This window comes from Chelon labrosus (genome assembly GCF_963514085.1).
Source record: "Chelon labrosus genome assembly, chromosome: 10".
In the NCBI taxonomy this organism is placed as follows: Eukaryota; Metazoa; Chordata; class Actinopteri; order Mugiliformes; family Mugilidae; genus Chelon; species Chelon labrosus.
The window spans coordinates 11,042,424-11,066,939 of record NC_140360.1 but is presented as its reverse complement, the minus strand read 5'-3'; the positions used below and the strand labels follow the sequence as shown (position 1 = coordinate 11,066,939).

The window sequence follows — 24,516 nt, the reverse complement described above, 5'->3', positions numbered from 1 at the left end:
TTTTGGTGTGATTGAGAGCAGAGTAACAAGCAATGTTACATGTAATGTCTGGGTTAGTCAAGATACAGTAGAGTCTGTGTTGACAACAGCTGTAAATAATTGTCACTCAATTTATATGCAGTCATGCACAAGAATGTGTTAATTATCCCGCTTATATCTGAGGTTTCAGTGTGGGTGGCAGATAACTGACCTGACCTTTGTACGTCTAAAACTTTTGGTGAAATCTCACAACCGTGTCATTTGTTTTTGATGGATACAGTTCAGTCTTCGTCACCGTCCTGATTGTGAAATTCTCACAAGCAAGCTCAGTTACACGAGGTTCCCACCCAGTGGTGAGCTCATGCGATTAAATCCTGCAAGGTTTTCGACAAGTCTGCAAAATAAATAAGCGCACTCTCCCCGTTGACACATGGGGGTGGACCTCGGTGACGCCAGAGCGTAGAATTTACACACCACATGCTGTGATACTCGCCGCAAATCCTCTCATAGAAAGCTACTCCGTCATTCAGCTACTTTTAACCGCACAATACGACACGAGGCATGTTTCATGCAGTGATTTATTCCAAGCATCGATTGTGTTTCAAAATATATGTGTGCATCACTAACACCACTGGCATCATCGTGTATTTTACTTACACACACACACTAAAACTAACCCTAACTAACACTAGTTTGCTAATGTCAGCCACCTAGGTTACGATATGACTTCACATGAACATCTTCAAAGCTTCAGCTGCTATAAATTCAATGCAAATATACAAATAAAAAAACACTTTTTAGCATTTGTAATAATAATTTATTTTAATTTATGCGTTGCGCTCATACATTAATGATAAAAATCCAGCAAAAACATTCAAAAGGCGCAAATAATTAGAGAGTTTAGACTCATTTTTAATGTCTTGGGGTTCACTTTCTTTTCCACTTCCTGTTTCTCGCCTCTCATCACTCCACGTTCCTCAAACAAACAACCGCTCAGTCGCTATGTTTACATCTTGTGATGCAGGGTGTTTGCTGGGAACATATACGGCGTCATTACCAAGAGCAGAATCCAAATTCTCTGCTAATGCTCTCGTCGGCGGCTGCATGCGTAGATGCGTCTTTGCGTTAAGGATGAAAACCGTGTCTCCAAGGTCAACGTATGTTTTTCTGCTGCTGCTGCTGCTGCTGCTGGGGAGGGATTAGCAGACAGATTAACTCCAGCGTGTAAGTCATGAAAAGAAGTCAGGCTGCACAAGAATGGAATTAAGGTGATTTTATTCATGGTCCCCGGGACATCAGAGTCCCAGTCCCCATTCATGGCGCCACTTTGATGTCCTTAGCTGTTTGTTAAGCCTCCATCAGAGAGCTGAGACTGAAAGATCCTCATCTTCATCTGATCTGAATATATTCAAAGGAGAAGGTGTCACATTTTTTTTAAAAAAGCCCTTAATTTATTGCAGAACACCTCAGTGTGTTGATTTTTCTGTTCCACTGACCATGCTTTACGTTTTAACAACATTAGAGCTGCAACTTGCACATTTAGATTGAGCCATTCCTCCAAAATGGATCTCAAAGCAAGGATGCTATTGATCAAGGAAGCTACAGAGACACCAACTTCATTGTCTGGGACAGATGCGTGGATTGTCTCACATAAATTTTACGAAAATGGCCTTTTTATGGCAGGGTGGAAAGAGAAAATGGCCTTTTTATGGCAGGGTGGAAAGAAAGAGGAAATCCTGTTTGGACAAGAAAAAACAGCACACCACCTAAAGAAAACATAGCTGCTGAAGGGGAAAATGGATGCTGTCAACCTTCTATGGGATAGTTGAAGGTTGGCAGGTGACATATCAACTTTAAATCACCATAAAGACGCCTCATAAATGACAGTAGTCCTGTACAAATATGTTTAAATCAATTTAATCCATCTGATGATGATCTGTGGATAAACTTAATGAGAGATGTTTGACTGAATCTGAGCAGTGCTCCACTGAAGAAGGGGCGTGCAAAGCCTGCAGAGACAAAGAGAATATGGCTGCATTTAAAGGTGGCTCCAACATTTTTAATTTTTGAAAAACGAATCAAGGAGTAATCAAAAGGGACTGATTCATAACGTTATCTTTCAGGGAAGACAAAAAGCGTTGCAGATCTTCTGTACTGACTGCACAGGCTGAAGCATGAGTTGACCTTCAGTCAGTTTCACTACTTCCTCGTACCACAGGAGGGAGCTGGCTCCACACTCCTTGTAAAGCTCTCTTTAGGTTTCAGTCTTGTACTTCAATAATAATAATGAGTTTGCAGGCACAATCTGATGAAACACTTTTAAAAATACATAATGCATCATCATGCTTTACTTATATATTAGTTCTAGCCAGAAGGGGAAACTGACATGTGTATTATTTTGGAGCTGAATAGAGAGTTTTTCTCAAGACAGCATGTTTTTCAACCAGACCGTGGTCTATATGCATGTTTATGTAAAGCCCCATGAATCTTATGCAGAGGAAAGAGGGATATGAGACTGATTTCCATTTGTGTTCTCATTTGCATTTCTTGACAGTCTACCTATGTTGATGTGAATTTGTACACGTCCTGCAGTGAAGGCAGGAGAATAATCGAGTTTTGTCAAAGCAAAGCAAATGTTCCTTTCCTCTGTTTATAGATTTATTTGTGTTTTTTCAGTATGTTACATATCTTTTAGTATTTGGCGCGATGTGTGATCCAGCTCCTCTTTCAGTCTCTTCCCATCTTTGAGATTTGGCTACGCAGCTAAAGTTGTTTTCCAAGAATACATCGTACAACACCGCAGGCTGCTTTGATATTGCTGTCCTCTCCGATCGCGCTGCCTCTCTGTCTTATGAGAGATGGAAGTTGTAATAATCAAACAATGCAAATATATGTGGCGATACAGTTTGCACATGTCACACCAGATTCATCGGTCAGAGCCAGTCCTACAGCAAAGATGGAAGATTTGAGTGCTACTGAAAATAACTAAAATATTAAGCAAAAGACCAAACTATTTTGGCTGAAATGAATCTTGACCACTGATTGCAATCATATTTTGTCCAGACATGTTTTTAAAGGATGCCTCCTCTTATATTATAGTCCTGCACTAAATCCTCCTTCACGACTCTTACAATGTTCATATTAAGATGGAAAAGCATCAGAAAGGTGCTGATTCAACTGGTTGATCATTTTGGAGGATGTCATTTGTGGTGCAGTTAAACTGGACTGAATTAAACACTGAGGTATTATCCTAGCACACTGACTAAAACATTCAAACACATTCAATAGTTCTGCAAATCACAGCATCCAAAGTGAAAACACAGTTGAATCAATGTCTCCCTCAGTTATTTAAAGCAACCTTCACAAAGATGAGATTTAGAGCAGCACTGATAAATTAGAATACATTAGTTTTATACTAGTGAACCTAATGGACTCTCTAATGAGAGAATATTAACAGGTAAACCCCAAATTCCCATTTGCCCCTCTCAATTACTTTGTCTTGTGATGGAATAACTCAAGGTTGCCATCCAAAGAGCCTTGCAACTAACTTACAGCTTAAAACTTAAAATATTTTAAATTTCATGTTTGATTCTAATTAGTTTTTCAGTTCAGCTTGCATTAGTATTATCACATAAAGCACTTTGGTCACACCTTATTTGTAAAATTTCTGTTTTTACTGTCACCACAACTTTTCTCCCCACTGGTTAGCCCACGCACAGATTTGTGGTTGTCATGGCAACAGCAGAACTGCGCACTGCCACTGTGTGTTTTTTGTGCCCTGTGTGCATTTGTGCATGCGTGTTTGCGCATGGCAGGCGGTGTGGAAGGGGGGGGGGGGGGGGGGGGGGGGGTGGCGAGCCTCCCCACAGCAGCCCCAGCCTCCATCGGTGCTGCAGCTGTTGTAGAGCAGGCACGGGAGCGTTTTGGAGAGGGGGGCGGGGCCTGTTTCGCTGCAGAGGGATGCTCTGCAGCCCCATGCTGGACCAACCAGTCTGGAAATCCCTGCTCACAGGCACGTAGCACACACACACACACACACACACACACACTAACACACACAAACATACACACTTACGCTGGCTGCAATCAAACTCCCTCAAGCTGCCAGCATCTGTGCTACATAGCTCTCGCTCCTCTCCTGTCTAGCGTCTGTTTTCTTGTCCTTCTCTATCTGTAGCCCTCTGACGCTCACTCTGTCTTCTGCAGCCCTGACTCACTCAGCTCTCATTTTCCCATCCGAGTGGAGCTGAGCCACGCGACCCGGGAACATGTCCTCCAACCTGCCCTCTGTGACCGGAGGCACCGGGGCCAAAAGCAAGCCCCTCTCTCCCTTTAGGAAGCGAGGCAGCCTGCAGTACACAGCGAGCACAGGTGAGTGGAGGGAGTCTGGGGCTGGAGAGGGAGAACGGTTTGAGTGTGAGGGGTCCTGTGACGGAGGGAGGAAACACACATGGACTGAGCTCCAGGAGGTTTACTTCTGGAATGTGCTTCTTTATCAGACTTTGGATTATTTCAGAGGATTGGTGACAGGAGAAGCTCACAAAAACAGGATCTAGGGTGAATTACTTTTTCTCTGAAAGAAGTTGGGGCAAAACAAACCTGTTGATTAGACAGCGGAGGAGAGGATGAAATATGGCATTCATACCCTGCAAATTTCATTGTGTGCTGGCTCACAATTTGGCACAGCAGTGTATTCTCAAAGTTAATTTGCAGTCACTGTTGTATCAAACAGTTTGGACGTTGCATAACTCCTTGTTGTCAGCTGTGTTTTTTTCTGTTATTAGAGGAATGTGTACTCCTCTACAAGCTGGAGACACTTTAACTTCTCACACCCTTTCAAAGATGTCTAAAAATGTCTTTTTTTTTTGTTCTTAAATATAGACTTTTCCCTTGAGAACAGGCCAGTGTTGCACAGATAAATATGGTGCTGTTGTTTTTCATTCAGTCTGATGGCAGTACGAGCCCTGGAGAGAATATGTAGGTTGTTACCTCAGTACCTGATCCCCTCCTGAATGAGAGGATTAGCCTCCTCTCTGATGTATGCACACGCTGGTCAGCCTTTCATCTAAGCTACAAAGAGTGTAGAATCACCAAATGATATAATAATACCAGCTGTGTCTCTTCGTTCTGCTCTCACGTGAAGCCTTTCTAAAATGCAAAACGTACAGTTTACGGCCATATCATGCAAATGGAGATTAAACAGCTGCACACGATCACCAACATCTTCAGGTCTCATACTTTTTGCATGATGTCACTTCATTTAGAGCAAATACTACAGTCTCCCCCTGTTGGTGGATTTTTTTACAGTAGCGGAATTACATAATGCACGCACAATATTTTCCCCAAAAAATATACTATATCTTTAAAAACCTCCCACATACATGTCATATCACTACTTTAGACCAACAGTGACGTTGGTGGCATTACGATGACTTCACAGGCATTCAAAGATTGATTTTTATTTTACCCCCTGACTCTAAATGCAGCAGCGGGAGGTCTCAGTGAATCACCAGCCCTTCAATCAGGATGCACTCTGTAATTACCCTCTCTCATAGCTCATAGCCGACTGTGGTGTTACAAAAATTGCTTTCGCGTGGCAAGAAATAACCGATCAGAGGCAGCACCGGCAGAGACAGATTATTTTTTCCCAAGAGGTAGTGTGAATAGCGCTCAGATTCAATTGCGAAGCCTCCTGGGTTTTGATTTAGAAAGTCTTTGCAGAAGACATTTTATGTCGTTAAAGCATCCAGGGAACCATCTGACTAAGCAAACATGACATTTACATGACTCATCTTCTTTTGTCTTTTCCAAAGGGCGCTTGTGTACTTCAAGGCCGATTGTACAATCTGTGCAAATAGTAATACATGCAGTGAAAAGGGGCTGCAGATATTAGATTATTAGACTATTTCAATACTTGCCAATGCCATTATTTCAAATGCTCAAATGATCTTTAAATAGTTTCTGCCGTCCATGACAGGATCATAAATTATAGACTGTGACACTTTCCCGTCACCAGGCTGTCTTAACGATTGTTTGAAATGACACTTTGCATGCTGGGGGAGCTTCGGCCTATTAGAGACCTTCAATAACAATCATCAATCAATTAGCAGAGCAGAGAGTAATAAATGTAGAGGGCTGCAGCAGGATCTAATCAGCACGAAATGAGTTTCAGTCCCTCACCGCTTCTCCTGCTTTAAATTCTGTGAGTAGCCTGTGCACACATATACACATATATATTGTTTATGGGGCATGCCGTGGGTTATGCAGTTATTGTGTAGAGGGGCTGCGGCATATTCTTCATATATAGGCGATGATTGTAGGGTTTGCAGCGAGAACCTCAGCAGAGAACAGGAGTGGGTGAATCACTTGGCTGTGAAAAAGGTAGTTTTGAGATTAGAGCTACACCCACTCACCAGTTTGCCTATTCTGTGCCTGGTGCTTATTTTGCACTTGTTGAACCATTTAAAACAGTGCAAATGACAATACATTTATGTAGCAGTAGATAGTGGCTGACAGATTAGTCATAATGTATTAGTTATCTTAATGTGCAACACGACAGCTGTCAGATAAATGTAGTGGTGTCAACAATGTGCCTCTGAACAGTAGTTGGGGTGCGCGTGGAAGTGACCCAACAACATAAAACATGAAATACCTGCTGCAGTCTGACTAATTCAGAAAGGTCAAGCATTCGTGCTGTACTGGAGGCTGATAATGGACCTTTGAACACATTGTACTTTGCCCACGGCTTGTTCACGCCTCTTTTGGTTGTATCACACCTTCTCATCATTGCAAACATGTCTCCGTGTGTGTCATCAACAAATACAGTAATGGCTGGACAGAGATGCTGTAGTCAGATAGTATGACAAGTAATTTGTCATATTTTATTTAATGATTGACCAAGACCTACCTCAACACACCCACCGCCAGCTGATAAGTCGGTCTCTCCCCGTGTGTCATCTACGGTTGTGAAGTTGTTTATATCTTGGCTACTCCCATGAACCAACATCTGGATTGGCCACACAGAGGTCTCATGGACTTGTGCCCCGAAGGTGGGACCTCCTCTTTGTTGCATTGTTGCTCATACTCAGTGGTGTGGTGATGCAGAAGATATGTTGCACAAATAACTGAGCCTGGGGTTTACAGAACATCGGCGTGTGGAGAGCCAGCTTAGTGTGAGAGGTACAGTGCATATATCTACTGGATGAAATGGTGCAGTGTTTTGTCTAACTGATCAATTCGTTTAATGGTAGTAAGAAATTAAATAAATTTGCTTACGTACAATTTACTGCCACTACTTTACCACTACCTCTTGCTGTTTATCAGTTATTCACTTTGTTTTAATGAGCAGAAAATATGACAGGGGATAGTAAAGCGAATTAGCATAATTTGTGTATTAATCAATACTGAAAATAATAGTTTGTCCCTTCTACATCTCAGGAACCAAAAACATTACAGCTGTGGTTACTTGCTCCTTTTTTAAACTGGAATCAAACTAAAAAATATGATTTATGTGTCAGTGCATCAATAATAATCCAATAATATATATATATATTTATTACAGCAGCATAAAAGCTCTGAAAGTACATAGATGGATGTTTTCCAGGCCTCTCAAGCTTCGACTGACTGTTTGTGATGCTGCGTTCGACCATCAGAGGGAGCCTGATTTGAATAAATGAAGCTACACTGATGGATCTGTCCCGCGTTCCTCTCGAGGCCCGAACGATTTGATTGGGGCTCTCGAAAGCAATTTCGAATCTGAGTGCTTTTGAAAAAACACCACAACGATTTAACCTTGAGAGGAAGAGTGGCAATTTGCTCAGGAGGCCGGCTGACTCCTCTGTGCTCTGGATTTCTCTCCCCTAAATATAGTCTGGGAAAGGTGTATTTGTTCTTTGCAGCATTTAAGGTTGTACGTGTACGCATATTTAAAGCCTTTTGTCTCATCTGATAGTTTAGAAAGACAGAAAGTAAGTAGATTACAGAGAGGGGACGACCTGCAGCTTCCTCCGTGTCATTTAACGCCATTGTTGTTTAAATATCATCAACAACCCTGAGCCACACGATTGTAATGGGAGCCATGCTGTGATGAATTCATTTTGACTCACCCCGCGAACTATTCCGCTGCTGCAAACGCTCAAGCACCAAATCCACGACTGAGAACCTCACTTTGAGCTACAGTCACTGACATCTCGGACACCCAGGAAAGCGTTTCACATTCAGATATTATTCAGAATGAAGTCAGATATTACAGAAAGAAGCAGTGACGCATTATCGATTTGGTCTTTTAATAAGATTTGTAACATAAACACAGACTACTGTTTGACTTATCTGAGAGGCGAGAATAAAAACAGCATTCTCACACAACAGTGGGTGTTAGGGTTAGAAAAGGTAAAGATATCTTATTCAGCTCTTAAACAGGAGTTGAACTCTAGGCAGTGTTGCGCAACAGAAGATAAGATAGTCAGAGCAAACACTGTGCATAGTGATGTTGATTGAGCTTAAAGGCCAAATCAGCATCTTATAACACTGTCTGAGAGGCTCGCTTGGATCCCCCAGTAACGGGGCGTTTGACATTTTTGGGAGGCTGTTTGAAAACCTTTTCTGGCTTAATTAAAGGTCAGAAGCCTTGTTTTGGAAGATAACTCAGGTAAATGTCCATATTATCCTCATCTGGGTGATTGTAATAGAATTGAGATTCATGTGGACACACACACACATACCCAGGAGGTAAAGTGCAGCCTTGTTAAATCCCTCTGTAATAATTAACTTTTCTTTTGGCACAGTTAAATCCTGCTACTGTGGGTGTTATCCAGAGCAAGTTGACATTCATTACAACAGTATAGCGAAAAAAGAAATAGCTGCAGGGCAACTTGCACAGAACAGATACAGTGAAGGATTTCATAAGATTTTATTATTATGAAACCAGGTCATGGAATTGCAGCAGTTCTCTATTTAGTTAGTAATGCATTATTTAATTTAGTATGTTTATGCACTTCTGTGTTTATAGCATCGGAGGGCATGTTCCAGAAATTACTGCTGCTACCATAATGGGGACAACGTGCTGGCCCTTTAATTTCATTCATGTGAGAGGGGATGGAGGCAAGGTCTGTTTATTAGACATCACCTCACTCTAGTCTGCTGCTGTTCAGCAGGCAAAAAAAAAAAAAAAAAACACCATGACATCTCAAACCTTACTGCTGAGACAGCAGCATTTTATTCACACACACACTCACACACTCAGAGACGACACAAACATCCCGAACACATGGTCCCCTCGGCAAAAACACAGCACGCAGGATAGAGCAGACGAGAGAGGGGTGCTGTTAGAAAGAGTCGCAGCGGGAGAATCCACGTCCTCTGGTGATGTGCGTCCTCACCCCCCTGCCTCCTTATTCTCCTGTGGTACATTCCAGATAGATGTCAGAGGCATTTAAATGAGGAGGATCAGCTCCAGAGGCAGCTAGTGCAGCGACAGCTGGCCTGAACCAGGAGACAGACAGAGCAGAGGGGGGTCACACACTGGGATGTGAGGGGGAGTTCATGGATCTGCTGGACCAGCTCTGTGTATGTATGACAGGGACAGATTAAGGGAATAGAGGAGATGACTGTTTGCTCTGTGAGTGTGCAAGTGTGCAGTACCTGTGTTTGTGTCTTTCTGCCAGTTTTGATATTTGAGTGAATGTTTGAAGTGTTCCTCTCTTGTTTCTCTCCATCCTTCGATCCCTGACATCATGTTTAACCCATCCTGAAAGGACAGCAGACGCCATCCTGGGCCATTTGCTGTTTGGCATGCTCCATCTCCCTCCCAGGACAGCCTCTCTCTCCCTCTCTCTGTTTCTCTACCCTCCCTTGGCCCTGCTAGCTGCTGGTTAACTCAGGCTCTGAGGAGACAGGTACGCTCCACTACCCTCATCCCTGACAAAAAGCACAAATAACCCTCTCCCCTCTAACCCTCCCCCTTTCTTTCCCCTCTTTCACAATCACGGCCACTCTCCTCTGCCTGTCCCCTGACGGCTTTGTGTAACAGCCCTGAGCAGTGCTGTCTTCAGTGTGCTGAGGAGAATACGTGTCGATTGATTGTCCCACAAACTAGCTTTCTCACGTCTTTTGAAAGTGGTGTCAAGGTGCAACTGTGCAAAAAGAAGCAGGCTAGATCGATGAAAGGTGCTACACCTGCAACTACTGGTTGATCTGGTTGAAACCGGCCCTGTGCCATTGTAGTTTTAGTGTACATTTTGTGAGAAGGCTGCGAAAAGTAAAAGAAATACAGGAAGGACATTTCAGCTAGAGCACAAACAGTTGGTGCAGCTGCAGAGACTGAATCTTCTGTGGGCAAAGAAAGACTTTTATTGACCATCTTGAGAGATGTCAGCTGAGTCAGCGAGATGCTGACGGAGGAAGCATCCTTTAGAAGAGCTGAAGATGTTCATTCTCTTTTCATGCTGCAGTATTTTACCTGGTGTGCAGTCGCTTTGTTTTCTGGATATGAGACTCTCCAAACGATAATGAGTGGATAAATTCTGTTTTGGATTTGTTGGAGTGTGAGGTCGCAGCAGTTTTTGATGAAACATTCGACTTTTTAAATTCTGTTGTGTACATTTTTCAGATTCTTTGCACACTGCTTTACAGAGTTGTGGGAGAAAACTGATTTGATAGAGTGTGTCATTGACCCTTGATAGTTTTTGGAAACTGACCGACCAAAAAAGAGAGAAAACTATGTAAAAGTACTTTGGAAACAGACTTTCAGAAACTGGTAAGACCTATAATCTTCTTCCTTTTGGCTAAACACTAAATTAAATTAAGATCTTTCACATTTTAAACCATTTTACTCTGCACAAATCCTTATAACTGCTCATGTTTATACAGCATCGGATTTACTTCTATCAAACTAAGTATCGGCAGTGAGACCACCCGATCCGTCTTAAAGCTTTCCAAATAAACCTCCTGTGTTGTTTGTGTTCTACGTTCCCCGGTGATCCTGCCCTCTCAGCAGTACATGTACGAGTCGAGAACATACGTCGTTCTCAGAGGCGAGTGAGTCATCTGGCATTTTTGTGCGCAGTCAGTGGGAGCAGGTAGACAGCTGTTGCATTAACCTCTTGGCGGTAGAGGCAGAGAGAGGAGGACGTAGCAAGTGGATGTTTAAATAAAATTTATGCTGAGTTGTTCACTTTGATCAGAGAGTGTTGGCTCGTATGTGTTTCCACGAGGAAGAAGAAATTAGCAGATCTGTAGATGAATTTCCACAGGATGTCTCTTGACCTCTCACCCCCACTCTGGTCTCTAGGCTTCGAATGACTTTCCACTCGTCATTGCATCCCTGGGGAACTTCTACACCGCATCATCCATTTCAAGTTAGACCGGAGTTAGGACTCTCCATACATGCTACTGAAATATGCATGCAGTGGAAGTCTCTCTGCAAGCTGATACTATCTGACCTTGTTTTGAGGCCTGGTGGCAATATGAAGCGATAAGCTGTGGGAGATGAGTGTTGCGCTGTCTTTAATATGCGACGTGTTTTTCTATGAGACATCTGGTGCCCGCCTGGAGACTGCTTTAAATCTGTTTCACCTCGTGTTGTATGAGGCTGCGTTCCTGCAATCCTGCCTCGATTAGATCAATAAAACCTTCAGTCAACTAAATCATGTGACCAAGAGAAACATGACTGACTTTAATTTCTGAGTGCTTTGCTCTCTAACTATGGGGTGGGGGGTGGAGGTGGGGGTGGGGGGCGTTGTTACATAACCATAAATGCTACTGATCCAAATATAGCAGCCATTAGGGGATTAGCTCCGGGTCCGGTAGGCTTGGCTAGGCTCAGCTCCACTGTGTCCCAGGGTGGATGTCTTTGCCACAGGTCGCTTCCTGCCCTCCACACCAATGTCCACTGCGATTTTGACCATTTGATGTGCTCCAAACTGACAGCACATTTGCATAAAGTCACATCTCAGTCAGCCGTTGCATTACACAGACGTCCCCTTCCTAATAGCAGGAGAGCATCTATCTGTGGCTGGAGTTTGAGGACGGTTTAGCATCACTGCATGTTTTTTTATTGACTCCACCTTGCTCTGGATAGAGGGAAGTTACTTACATTTATATTATTTTAATGGTGAGTTCAATAAAATCTGCAGAGTTGCTCATTGCACTTCACATGTCTTGTTTTGTCCCCCCCAAAAAAAATCAATTGAGCTGCGAATCTTCCCAGTTTAGACACCGGATAGACAAATAATCAGTTCACACTCATTGAAGACGGTTGTTGTCTTTTTTTCCAGAGGTCAGTTTTCAATAACATATTTTTATATTTTTAGTCGTACAACATTATTTAGGAAGGTCTGATCCACTAACTTGCTCAAACGTAAAGCTCAGTATTATTCGGTTATTAGAGAATAAAACATGAGCGCACTTGAATATTCATACGTGTTTGTTTCCCCCCCTAAGTGTTCTCTCAATTATTTTAGGCTGAGACACTGTGTATGTTTTGACATTAGTGCCTTGTGATGCAGGCAAACGTGTCCTGCGTGTTGAGTGGGACGTGTTGATTGGACCGTGTTAAGCAGAAGGTGCTGAACGCGTGGTGAGTTTTGGTTTCGGTCGGGCCAATTATTTTACCATCATCTCTCTTAAGCAACCATTCTGTGTTTACTCTAACGACGTCTTAATCGGCCCAGTTAATTGGTCTCGTGGGTCTGGTTTGCCGTTCCCACAGAGACGGCTCATTTAGACGTGCTGTGTTAAATAAATCAGACTTCAGTGTAGGTATCATGCAGCGTACCCTCTTCTGACCTTCTTGGGTGTGTGGTCTATAAATGTCCATGGACAACAGGCCCACTGACACAAGGGATGAAATATTGACAGTGATGAATATTTCAGTGACAGGTGCATAGTTTCAAAGGAAAGATGAATATCTGTCTAAATTTACACCCTGTGGAGGTGGGGGGGGGGGGGGGGTCAGAAGCGAAGGCACTGTCTCTACTGACCTCTCTGTTTTCCTCATCGCTATTAACAGCCTCCATCACCAGCGTCCACTCACAGCCGTCCTTGTCCCAAGTACTTTTTTTTTTTTTTTTTTTCAAGAATCATCCCCCTTCGTTCGTTTGTCCCCTTCTTCCATGACAACCGGGTTTGTTTAAAACTTGAGTCTTGCTGTGGCAACAATGGATTGTATTAGCCGGTGTATGTGTGCCGATGGCTTCTCCACCTGAATGGACCATTGTGTCTGAAGACACAAGCAGCCGCTGAGCTCAGACCTCCACTGCTGGGTGAAAGAGGGACAACAAGCTGTGAAATGGCTACATGTGAAAATGTGACATTTTCAAGACTTTTTTTTTTATTGTCGTCAAGGTTGATGCGCTGATCAGCCACAACATTAAGACCACTGACAGGAGAATTAAATACCATTGACCATCTTGTGACAATTCAAATGTTATGGTGGTAATGTTTTGGACCGGGCATTCATGTGGATGTTACTTAGATATGTAGCACCCACCTTGACCAGACCAGACACCCCCACCCTATAGCAATGACACTCCTTGATGACAGCAGCCATCCCCAGCAGGATGCAGCCTGACACAGACACACACACAAAAACAGTTTAGGAACAACTAAAAAAAACATGAAAAACAGCACAAGGTGTTGACCTGGCCTCCAAATTCACTAAATCCCAAATTGATCAAATATCTGTGGGATGATCCAGAGAGGCCCCTCCCCTCAACCCATAGGACCCAAAGGCCCCCGCTATCAGCATCCTGTTGCCAAAAGGCCCGTGTCCTTTCTCTGATGAGTCACAACTGTTTTTGAGGCACAAGGGAGACCTACACAATATTAGGAAGGTGGTCATAATGTTATCCCAGATCAATCTAAGCTCATTGAGAGTTAACAACGGCTGTTGCAAGAGAACCAGATTAATGAAATGACACCTTTTTACAGCAGTCAGTAGGAGATACTGTGGCTGTGTAGATCTGTCAAGTACATGTACAAGAATCTATAACTAATTGATTTCACTGAATCAGAGTTTTATAACTCTGTCCTTAAGAAGAGCTAATAACCTTTGTAACATACCGAAATACTTATATAATATTTAGATGTGAATCGCTCACATTATGCTATGGTAAGTAATAGCAAATGCTAAAATGTAGTGTAACAGTAGAACATGTGGAGAGCAGTCACTTAGAAACCAAGCACCAGTATTTATGTAACATTTTAGCTAACATTAGACATGAGATTCTGGTCATACCAGACCAAATATGGCTATAGGTGCAGAACTCCTGATGGATTATAGAACTGTCTGATGCATATTTCTCTTGAGAGCTTTGCATTTTTGTGCCCTCATTAATAAAAAATAAGGCACCTGGGTGTAAAATATTCTATTATTATAAAAGACAAAATTCCTTGATACTTGATACCTAAAATTTTGCCTTCTCCTCCTCTTTATCTGCAGTTGATCTCCGCGGTGCACGCCACCTACTCACTTCCCAGCATTCCTTGCCTGGGATCCCTGTGGCCTTGAAACAATCCATTGACCTGAGAACTTCCATGGATGGGAAATACAAGGAGATTGCCGAGGTCTGCGCTCCGTCGTCGTGCCGGGTCGTTGACCCTGACTGATTTATTTTGAACTTGCTCCTGACTTTGTGTGTTCTGTGTGAAGGAGCTGTTCTCCCGCAGCCTGGCGGAGAGTGAGATGCGGAGCGCCCCCTACGAGTTTCCAGAGGACAGCCCCATCGAACAGCTGGAGGAGAGACGTCAGCGCCTCGAGCGACAGATCAGCCAGGATGTCAAGTAAGTGAGGGAGAGGAAGAGTGGGCCGTGCGCTGATGATCCCAAAGTGAACTCAGCCTCTCTGTCCCCAGGTTCGAGCCTGACATCCTCCTGAGAGCCAAACAGGAGTTCATGAAGACCGACAGCGCCACAGATCTTGAGTGAGTCCACCTCATTGCATCTATTGAATGTGTATTTTAATCTACAAAAAAGAGTCATTTTATATGTTTATTGATCAAATATTAGATACATGAAGGAGCAGAGCCAAATGCCTGACCTGCAAGAGAGAGATGTGGTTCCAGAGAAAGAGTACCAGCGAGTCAGTATTTCTGGGGAGGAGAAGTGTGGGGTAAGTCAGAGTGGTCGCTGCAGTAAGAAGCACCACAGATTTTTATTTGTGGTGTTTCTCACAGTATACTAATAACACCACCTCTTAATTCTGTTGTTTGATCCAACAAGGTACCATTCACAGATCTGTTGGATGCCGCCAAATGTGTGGTGAAGGCTCTGTTCATCAGACAGAAGTACATGGGTCTGTCGCTGCAGAGCTTCTGCAGGACCACCGCTCGTTACCTACAGGAGCTGAGTGAGAGACCTCTGGACTTCGACATCTATGACGAGGAGATCCCAGAGACCACAAGCACTGCAGGTATGCACCGTCAGTCTTCTGTCCTCTAGAACAGGAAAGACTGTACATGCTGGTGACATTGTGCAGCTAAGAGAGCTTCTCTGAGGCCTCTCCAGCCATGCCTGGTTAAGACAGTCATGCCCATGTACCACAGAAAGACACGTACACTGCAAAGGAACATAAATCATTTATCAAGCAAATATTCCAACATATTTATTTCTTCCACGTTCCAAACTTTCAGGATTTATTGCTTTTTATTTGTTTTCTATACTTGTAAACTTTGTATCTTTGGATTTTGGATTGTTGGTCGGGCTAAAAAACAAACCAATGCACAATAAGACGCCCTCAAATCAGACACGTGGCCCTTTAACGAGGAGAAAATCAAAACAATAACTGTTAATCATCTTAGCAGCGCTCTCTTCCCACTCTGCTCGCTTAAAAGAATTGCTAATCCGAAGTGCGCCGTCATGTGCAGTCCTCTCGCATTAATGCATACCCGGGCACACCCACAGATTTCACGATCCATCTGTTACACTCCCCTGAACAGGCTGCCACGACGTGCAGGCTGTTGGAAGTCAGACCTTAGTTGTGCATGTGCGTGCCCACCTCGTTCAGAGCCGTGACACGGTGCCACATTCTGTCTCCTCTCAGATGCCACGATGCACCCACCTGTTTCTGAAACGCACCCCTACGAGAACCAGGACCCCGCCAGCATGCCCCCCGACATGGGGTACGGCTGTAAGATGGTGGACGGCGTCGTGCACGTGTACACGGCGAGGAACATCATGGAAAAGTGAGATATTTACGACGAGTCGCTCTGCACTTGCATGCTCCGTCCTCGGTGTGATAAGATGCTGGTCTGTTTTTAGACGGCGTTCACACATTTCTTTGGCAGCAATAGAGTCTTTTTGGTTGTTCTGTTGCGAACAGGAGCACAGAGCTGGACCTGCCGTACCCAGACCTGCAGGAGTACATCGCTGATATGAACGTCATGATGGCCCTCATCATCAACGGGCCGGTGTAAGTTTTAGATTTAAGTGTTAGAGGTGATTTAAAATACATTAAAGAGCACTATCTATCATAGAAGGCACCCACTATTTGCTCTTTCTCCTCACAGAAAGTCCTTCTGCTATCGTCGTCTGCAGTACCTCAGCTCCAAATTTCAGATGCACATCCTGCTGAATGAGATGAAAGAGCTGGCAGCACAGAAAAAAGTCCCACATCGAGACTTTTATAATATCCGTAAGGTGAACTGGAAAGCTTTTTCTTCTCTACCTTATCATAATTATTTGTTGTGTAGCAGAACAAGACTCCAGTTTTTATATTTTTGCAGGTTGACACACACATTCATGCTTCATCTTGTATGAACCAGAAGCACCTTCTACGTTTTATAAAAAGGGCCATGAAGAAGTATCCAAAAGATATCGTGCACGTGGAAAGAGGCAAGGGTCAGACGCTCATGGAGGTGTTTGAGAGCATGAACCTGACAGCCTTTGACTTGAGTGTCGACACCTTGGACATGCATGCAGTGAGTAGTCTCAAAAAGTTGTTCACTCCTGCAGAAATTAACAGACAACGGTGTCAGCAAATGAGGGACTGAGACGTTTTGTTGTTTTGTTGCAGGACAGAAACACCTTCCATCGATTCGACAAGTTCAACGCCAAATACAATCCCATCGGCGAGTCCATCCTGAGAGAGATCTTCATCAAAACAGACAACTACATCGAGGGGAAATACTTTGGTCACATTATTAAGGTGATAACTGCATGTCCCACCAACAAGTCCCTAACTCGCTGCCTTTGCTTTTGGTGCATGCAGGATGAGTGCATGAGGCGCCAGCGCCCTCTGGTGACCGTTTGTGCCACTGCCTTTTCAGGAGGTGATGGCTGACCTGGAGGAGAGCAAGTACCAGAACGTGGAGCTCAGGCTGTCCATCTACGGACGCTCCAGGGACGAGTGGGACAAACTGGCCAAGTGGGCTGTCAAACATAAGGTCCACTCCAATAATGTCCGTTGGCTCGTCCAAGTGCCACGGCTCTTGTAAGTGATGAAATATGACTACAATGCATTTACATTTATTAGAAAATAAATAAAAAGAAAGACTTGACTTCAGGGTTCACCTCTTTGAATCCCCTCTACGTCCATAGTGGTGCCCTAACCCCTAAAACTGCTGCCCAGGTGTCTTGTGTGGGCCCCTACTGCCCTCTCTGGTGTATTTACACATAATATCAGGACTATTGTACTGGTACTTGAATTTTATGCCACTTTATTCTCCTACTGCTATAAAAAGTGTTTTATTTTACAGCCTGTAATTTGCAGCATTTGACTAAATTTTCTAGTTATTAGTGAAAATATATGTTTCAAATAGAAAGCACACACACAGAGTTTATAAAATACAATGCAGTCCTATGAATTAATCAGAACATGTCCACACAACCACCAGCACATCCACATTAAACTGTAGTTATTACTGTAATATAGAGGAAATTACAACTATATAATTTTACAATAGAGTAGGATAGCTAAACCATCTGTCAATTATTTTTTACACTGAGATAAAACAAAATTAAATGTTTGAGGAATTAATTTGAATATAAATATTGCCTGGAGGAGCCTACAGGAGCCACCACTTGATTAGTTGCTGAAGCTCCCTGTGCTACTTTACTGCCTATTGTTGCCCTTTAAATTAATTAAATTAATTAAATTATATGAATTGTTTGCAGACATATTGAGTTTATCTTGATGAATTGAAATTAAAAAGCGAAGCTGGGCTGTGAAGTAAGCCCAAGGTGAGCTGCAGCAGCAGCAGAGCAATGACTCACTGCAGCTTGTTGGCCACAATGCAAGGCCACATGTGATGCTCTGATTAAACTGCTTCTGTTGTTTTAATTAAATATACAATACTAACTGTATAACTTAAAAACTTGAAAACTGACTTTAACTCAAAGATCTAACCATGGTTGAGGTTTACACACATCCATGACCAAGAATCTTTTTTAAATACGTGTAACACACATGCATAAGATGAAAACTAGACATCAACCCTTGATTTGTTTTTCACTCTCTCTTCAAAGTGATGTTTACCACACAAAGAAGCAACTGTGCAACTTTCAAGAAATGCTGGAGAATATCTTCATGCCTCTGTTTGAGGTCACAGTCGACCCCCGCAGCCACCCAGAGCTGCACCTCTTCCTTCAGCACGTAAGAAACCTTACCGTGTAAAGCCGTGTAATTATCTGTATCCGTATGCGTTCAGTCCTAGAGGGTTTGATGGGATCTTCTCTCGATTCCTCGTGCAGGTTGTGGGTTTCGACAGTGTGGATGATGAATCTAAACCAGAGCAACATATCTTCAACCTGGACAGTCCTCTGCCAGTCAACTGGACAGAGGAGGACAACCCGCCCTATTCCTACTACCTCTACTATATGTATGCAAACATGACGGTGCTGAATCACCTGCGCAGGTATGACAGGACCTTTATTCTGCTTGCTGCCATAATCTGCCTTCGTTCATGCCGACATGATGGAACAGGAACAGAAAGAAAACCAGTCCATTAGGTTTTTACTTTTAGTTACTTTCTTAGTTACTTCTGGCTTTTTAGTTACTTTCTTAGTTACTTTTTACTTTTAGTTACTTTCTTAGTTACTTCTGAGTTTGTTACATTTTTAGTTACTTTCTTAGTTACTTTTTACTTTTAGTTACTTTCTTAGTTACTTCTGAGTTTTAGTTACATTTTTAGTTACTTTTTAATTTTAGTTACTTTTTTAGTTACTCTTGATTTTTTAGTTACTTTTAAGTTACTTCTGCGTTTTAGTTACATTTTTAGTTACTTTTTAATTTTAGTTACTTTTTTAGTTACTCTTGATTTTTTAGATACTTTTTAGTTACTTCTGACACTTAGTTACTTTTCCCGATACTCATTACTTTTTCCGTTACTCGTTACTTTTTTCATTAGTTGTTACTTTTTCATTACTCGTTACTTTTAGTTACTTTTTTGTTTCTAATTACTCATTACTTTTCATTGCTTTTTCATCGCCCTTTACTTCTTGTTATTTTTTCATCACTCGTTACTTTTGGTTACTTTTTTGGTACTAGTTACTTTTTGTTACATTACACTGTTTTTCCACCATTATTTTTTTTTTTTCAATCCCCGCTACAGTTTATATGTTGAAGAAATAATGAGTAATGAAATCTTGGTGCATCACATTGCAAATTTAAATGTCAAGCGCATTTAGTTTTGTTTCATTTTTCAAACCAGAAAATACACTCTTGGATTCCTCTTCTGTATTTTCTATCTGTTTTATATGTGGGTCACTGAGGAACATCGGTGGGTGTACATTACCTTGCTGAGCCCAAACAAAACTGAGCTTACCACCTGTTTTATATTTTCTGTTCCAGGCAGCGGGGCTTTCACACACTTGTCCTCCGTCCTCATTGTGGGGAGGCGGGGCCGATCCATCACCTGGTGTCAGGTTTCATGCTGTCAGAGAATATATCCCATGGGCTGCTGCTCAGAAAGGTGTGCACTCAGTATCACAACAGCTGTTTATTTCACACAGACACAGGAGAGCTTTTCTTTCCCAGGGATTAATCTAAGATCTAGGTTTATTTTTCTTTTGCCCAATCATAAATTGGTTGTAATGTTTCTTACTGTCATTCTGAACTCCTCCAGGCTCCTGTGCTGCAGTATCTGTACTACTTGGCCCAGATAGGCATCGCCATGTCTCCTCTCAGCAATAACAGTCTGTTCCTCAGCTACCATCGTAACCCTCTACCAGAGTACCTGTCCAGAGGCCTCATGGTCTCGCTGTCTACAGATGACCCGCTGCAGTTTCACTTCACCAAGGTCAGTGAAACACTTTAAACGACTAGTGTGTGAGATACAGGGCCATCTAGTGGTGTGTTTGCAGATTACAACCAATGTAGGAGGCTCTGTAGAACAATAACTGCTTCCCATGCAGGCATGAAGAAGTCATTCTGAGCTTATTATGAATATTGTGTTCTGTTTCTTCTGATTAATCTTTCCAAATCCTACGCAGTCGTCATTTAATCTTCACCTTCACTGTCATTTAGGTAAATAATATACAATGCGGTGTGTGTTTTAATGTAGGAGCCCCTGATGGAAGAGTACAGCATTGCTGCTCAGGTGTGGAAACTGAGCTCCTGTGACATGTGTGAGCTGTCCAGAAACAGTGTACTGATGAGTGGATTCTCGCACAAGGTATCAACTGTCATTACAGCACGCCGTAGATTGTCATGTTTTTACTGACTGCAGTTATACCACGCCCTCCTCAGCATATTGTTCTGCAGCTACTTTAGGATCCTTTCACACCTAGTTACAAAACCAGAAGTGTTTGTGAACTCTACGACCTCATTCTGTCCTAAAACAAATCAACCGGTTAGAGAGAAGTGGTCTCAGTCTCATGCCTTCAGAGTGTGTCTTCTTCTTTAGAGAAGTCTTGCAGCTGCAGTGTCTTCCTAACATATATATAAAATGTTCTTTACTGCAAGTTATATTGCAGATTTTTTCCTGAAATCCAAATTTCCCACAAATATTATAATGAATTATTGAGCATGAATCGCAGTAATGTACAGGTGTTAAAGAACTCTTAATTTCTCTTCTGGATCAGGTGAAGAGCTACTGGCTCGGCCCAAACTACATTAAGGAGGGGCAAGAGAGCAACGACATCCGGCGCACCAACGTTCCTGACATCCGCGTGGCGTACCGATACGAGACCATGTGCGAGGAGTTGAATTTAATCACGCAGGCCATCCGCACAGACGAGCTGGAGACCATCGAGGAGGAGGGGAGTCTGTGTATGGGAGCCGTGCAGGCGGAGAAGTGAACGCGCAGCACAACACAAGTCTCGCTACATTCCCTGTTGTCACATCAGGACCTTGTACAGATTTGCAAGAGGAAAGCTGTGTTATGATTGTGGCAATATGAGAGAGAGGACCTACAATCTAAGTACCTAAACTGTTAACTTCCTTTAGTTTCCCTTGAGTCATCCTTTGTTTAATTTGAATGGTGAATCCATAATGTCTCTTGATCATTTGTTTTGAGAATTATTACATTATCATGGTTTGTGACTATTTATGTCAGTGTTTCTGTGCAATGTCTGTACTTCCTGTTCTGAGCTTTGAATCATTCAAAACATTTTCATATTCAAAGTTCAACCCATTATTTAAAAAAAAGACACTGGATCAGCACTGAGAGATTAAAGAAAGAGGACAATCTGGAACAGTTTTATAAAGAGATTAACATCCACACAGGGCTGTAGTTAGCACTGAGGATACTGAGGTCATGATTTTGCTTTCTCTTCCTGCAGATTGGGGATTTTTGTAAATTTGAAAGGGTTTAAATTTACAGTTAAGCACTTTTAATTCTCTCTTTTCAAACAGATATTTAAATTTGGGGTTTTTCTCTGTGCATCATTTTCTAATAATTTACTAGATAGTTTCCTGTACTTTGGTGCTAAGAAAAAAAATAAAAAGTTTGTTAGTTATTTCCTACCATCAGTTTTACCAGAGATTCGCAAGTTAAAACTTCAGGCAAGTATTTAACATTTAAGACGTTACTAAAATGTTACAGATCACACAGTAATTAGTTCTAGGTGTAACTGTTAGCTCGATTTAAATCTGAATTGGCAAATCTATAGCTAAAGCTACACTTGATTATTATATATCTAAACATTAGTAAAAAAATAAAAATAAAAAGTAAAAAGTCACATCTACATTTACAAAATCCAGTTAAAAATATTCCTCCTAAAACTGTTGTAGGCAGATTACAGTTTATAGCGTCATGCTTACGGTAGATTTAAACTGGGTGGTGCTTCAGATGTTTACAATTAATACAAGGTTTACACATTAGTTTTAAGCGCAACTTGATCTAATAAATATAGTAGTCTGTAAGAATATAACGTCTTACATCTAGTAATGGGACTGATGAATAACTGGTACAACCCAGTGCAGAAGAATCTCCTGAAGATACGGTTCAATTTGAATATAAATATAGTACATAAGTGAGTAAATACAGAGTGAGCCATCAATAATAGGCAGAGGGGAGGTGGAATGAGGAGCTCAGTATTTCTAAAAATCCTGGCTACTGCCCTGACCGTTTACCATATCACGAATCTTTGCTGCAATGTTGGTTCACTGTTTACTCAAAATAGAGACGCTACACAAATTGATGTCAGTATGGTTGACATAATCAATACCTCATGCCGTACGACTGGAAGAAGAACCTCCACCTTCAGTGTTCCTGCAGTGTTCGTGCTGTTTTTGTTTTCCGGTCTTTGCAGTGTTTCGGTGGCGTTGCATGAGGAGACATCAGTATTTGTTTCAGGTTTGTTTGCTGTCTCTTATTATTCTAGCTCCCGTTTTGTGACACTGTTCCTGCTAACTCGGGCACCATCTGTCCATTACAGATATATTTCATATACATTCTGAGTAATAGTACAGTGTGTAATGCATGATGATCTGTTCCTTCAGTTTTCACTCCTTGCACAAGTTGAACCAGTGCCAAATACGTGACAAAACTGTTCTTTTAGACTACTGGAAACCGACAAACCCTTTTCAAACTCCTGCCTTCGGTTTGGGTCCTGGTGTCATCAGTAGGGCTCTTTGTTGCTGTTCAAAAGCACTGTGTGTCCTCCCAGAGAATTGTATGCGTTATTTGTGAAATATTATTTAATGTGTGTCTGTAAAAGAAGAAATAAATATTATTCATGTTGGAGTGTTTTCTTTTTAAGCCTATTAGAGAGCAAACAAACGCTGAAAACTGTGAGGTACAAAACCTGCCAAAGGACTGGGAGAAAATAAGAAATTGTGGGTCAGCACTTGATAATCACAAGGGGCTCTGTGGAAATGTGCGTGAGTGAGAGAGAAAGAGATGTGAAACAAAGAGTGCATTGTGTGGCGCGTTCATATTCACCTCATTATATCCTCTGATGTGGGCCAAAGTGAGAGCTGGAAGTGCAACACGAACTTCAGACCAATTACAAACCTCCGGCTACGAAGCTCACTGTGAGCGTCACAATGTGCAACATTTTCTGTAAATATACCATTGCTGTTTTTTGTGTCATTCAAATGGTACCCTTTGACTACACAACAAAAACATAACTTATGAGTTAACAATCAGCCTTCATTTGTGGTACGCCACTGGAGCCTGGCACTGTTTTTTCATTAAATGAATCCTGGTATTTCTGGTTCTTTCAGTTGCGTAACAGAATGTGAAGAGACGTCTGCAAACCCTATAGCAAGCCATAGCTTAAAAACTTTCTGAGTTAGTTCTTGTTGCTTTGATATCATATAGGTGTGTCAAGGACAAGTCTAGACCCGCAACGTGATCTGGTTTAGAGTTTTCAGACACAATACAATGTGCGAGTCACATGTAGCGCAGTATGATGGTCTTGGTCTCTCTGCTAGTCCTCAACTGGAGCTGATGACAACCCCTCGGCGTCCATTTTGGATCATTTTAAATACAAATGATGCCTGGCTGCTATTGCAAAGTGAACGTTGAGTATTATATAGGTTTTCATTCTTTGCCCAACATAGTTAGCCTGGTTTATATATAAAAACTATGCTCAAAAAGTAAGGAAATAGTTGATTATTTCTTTGTTGTAACAATAGTTCTTGGCAATTAATCATCTTGGAGAATACAGTTTGGTCCCAGATTGTGGAGATATGGTACTGAAACTGGCTGCAGGATTTCATCTTGATGTCTCTCTGCACAGAGACTGTCTCCGATGATGATAAGCCTTATTTTTCCGTTGAGGGAGATGCCGCCCCACACTGCATCACACTGTTACTCTACTGGTGCAACAACAAAGGCCTGAAGAAGAAATAACGAAACACGCCCAAACAAAAGTTTTGTTTATGTAACTATATAAATGTGATTTATAATCAAGTGTTAAATTGTTACGCTAACTATATAAAAAAAACACACACTTGAGCTCAAACCCTGTTATTATTTTAATCAGTGCCGTTGGTGATGACATTTATTTTAACTGATGATGTGTGCTAGCTAGCATGTTTATTTTATTGTCATGCAGACAGTTTAAGATGTTCTCTTTAAATAAACAACCACACACAAATCGTAGTGTTATCAAGTGTTTTTTTAATGCATATCTTGTCAAAATGTTCTCATAAAA

The 24,516-nt window shown here is 42.1% G+C and overlaps 1 protein-coding gene across 1 annotated transcript; it reads left to right on the top strand.

The window, feature by feature from the left end:
* The first annotated feature begins 3,943 nt into the window (after positions 1-3,943).
* Positions 3,944-24,138, top strand: ampd2b (adenosine monophosphate deaminase 2b). Its single transcript, XM_084553255.1, has 18 exons — positions 3,944-4,350; positions 14,417-14,541; positions 14,627-14,757; positions 14,829-14,897; positions 14,983-15,085; positions 15,196-15,385; positions 16,016-16,157; positions 16,295-16,384; positions 16,482-16,611; positions 16,698-16,892; positions 16,988-17,119; positions 17,241-17,404; positions 18,439-18,565; positions 18,664-18,827; positions 19,763-19,883; positions 20,037-20,210; positions 20,475-20,585; positions 20,995-24,138. Exons 1-18 carry the CDS (start codon positions 4,248-4,250, stop codon positions 21,208-21,210), a joined length of 2,487 nt encoding a protein of 828 aa, XP_084409381.1. The 5' UTR covers positions 3,944-4,247; the 3' UTR covers positions 21,211-24,138.
* The last annotated feature ends 378 nt before the right edge of the window (positions 24,139-24,516 follow it).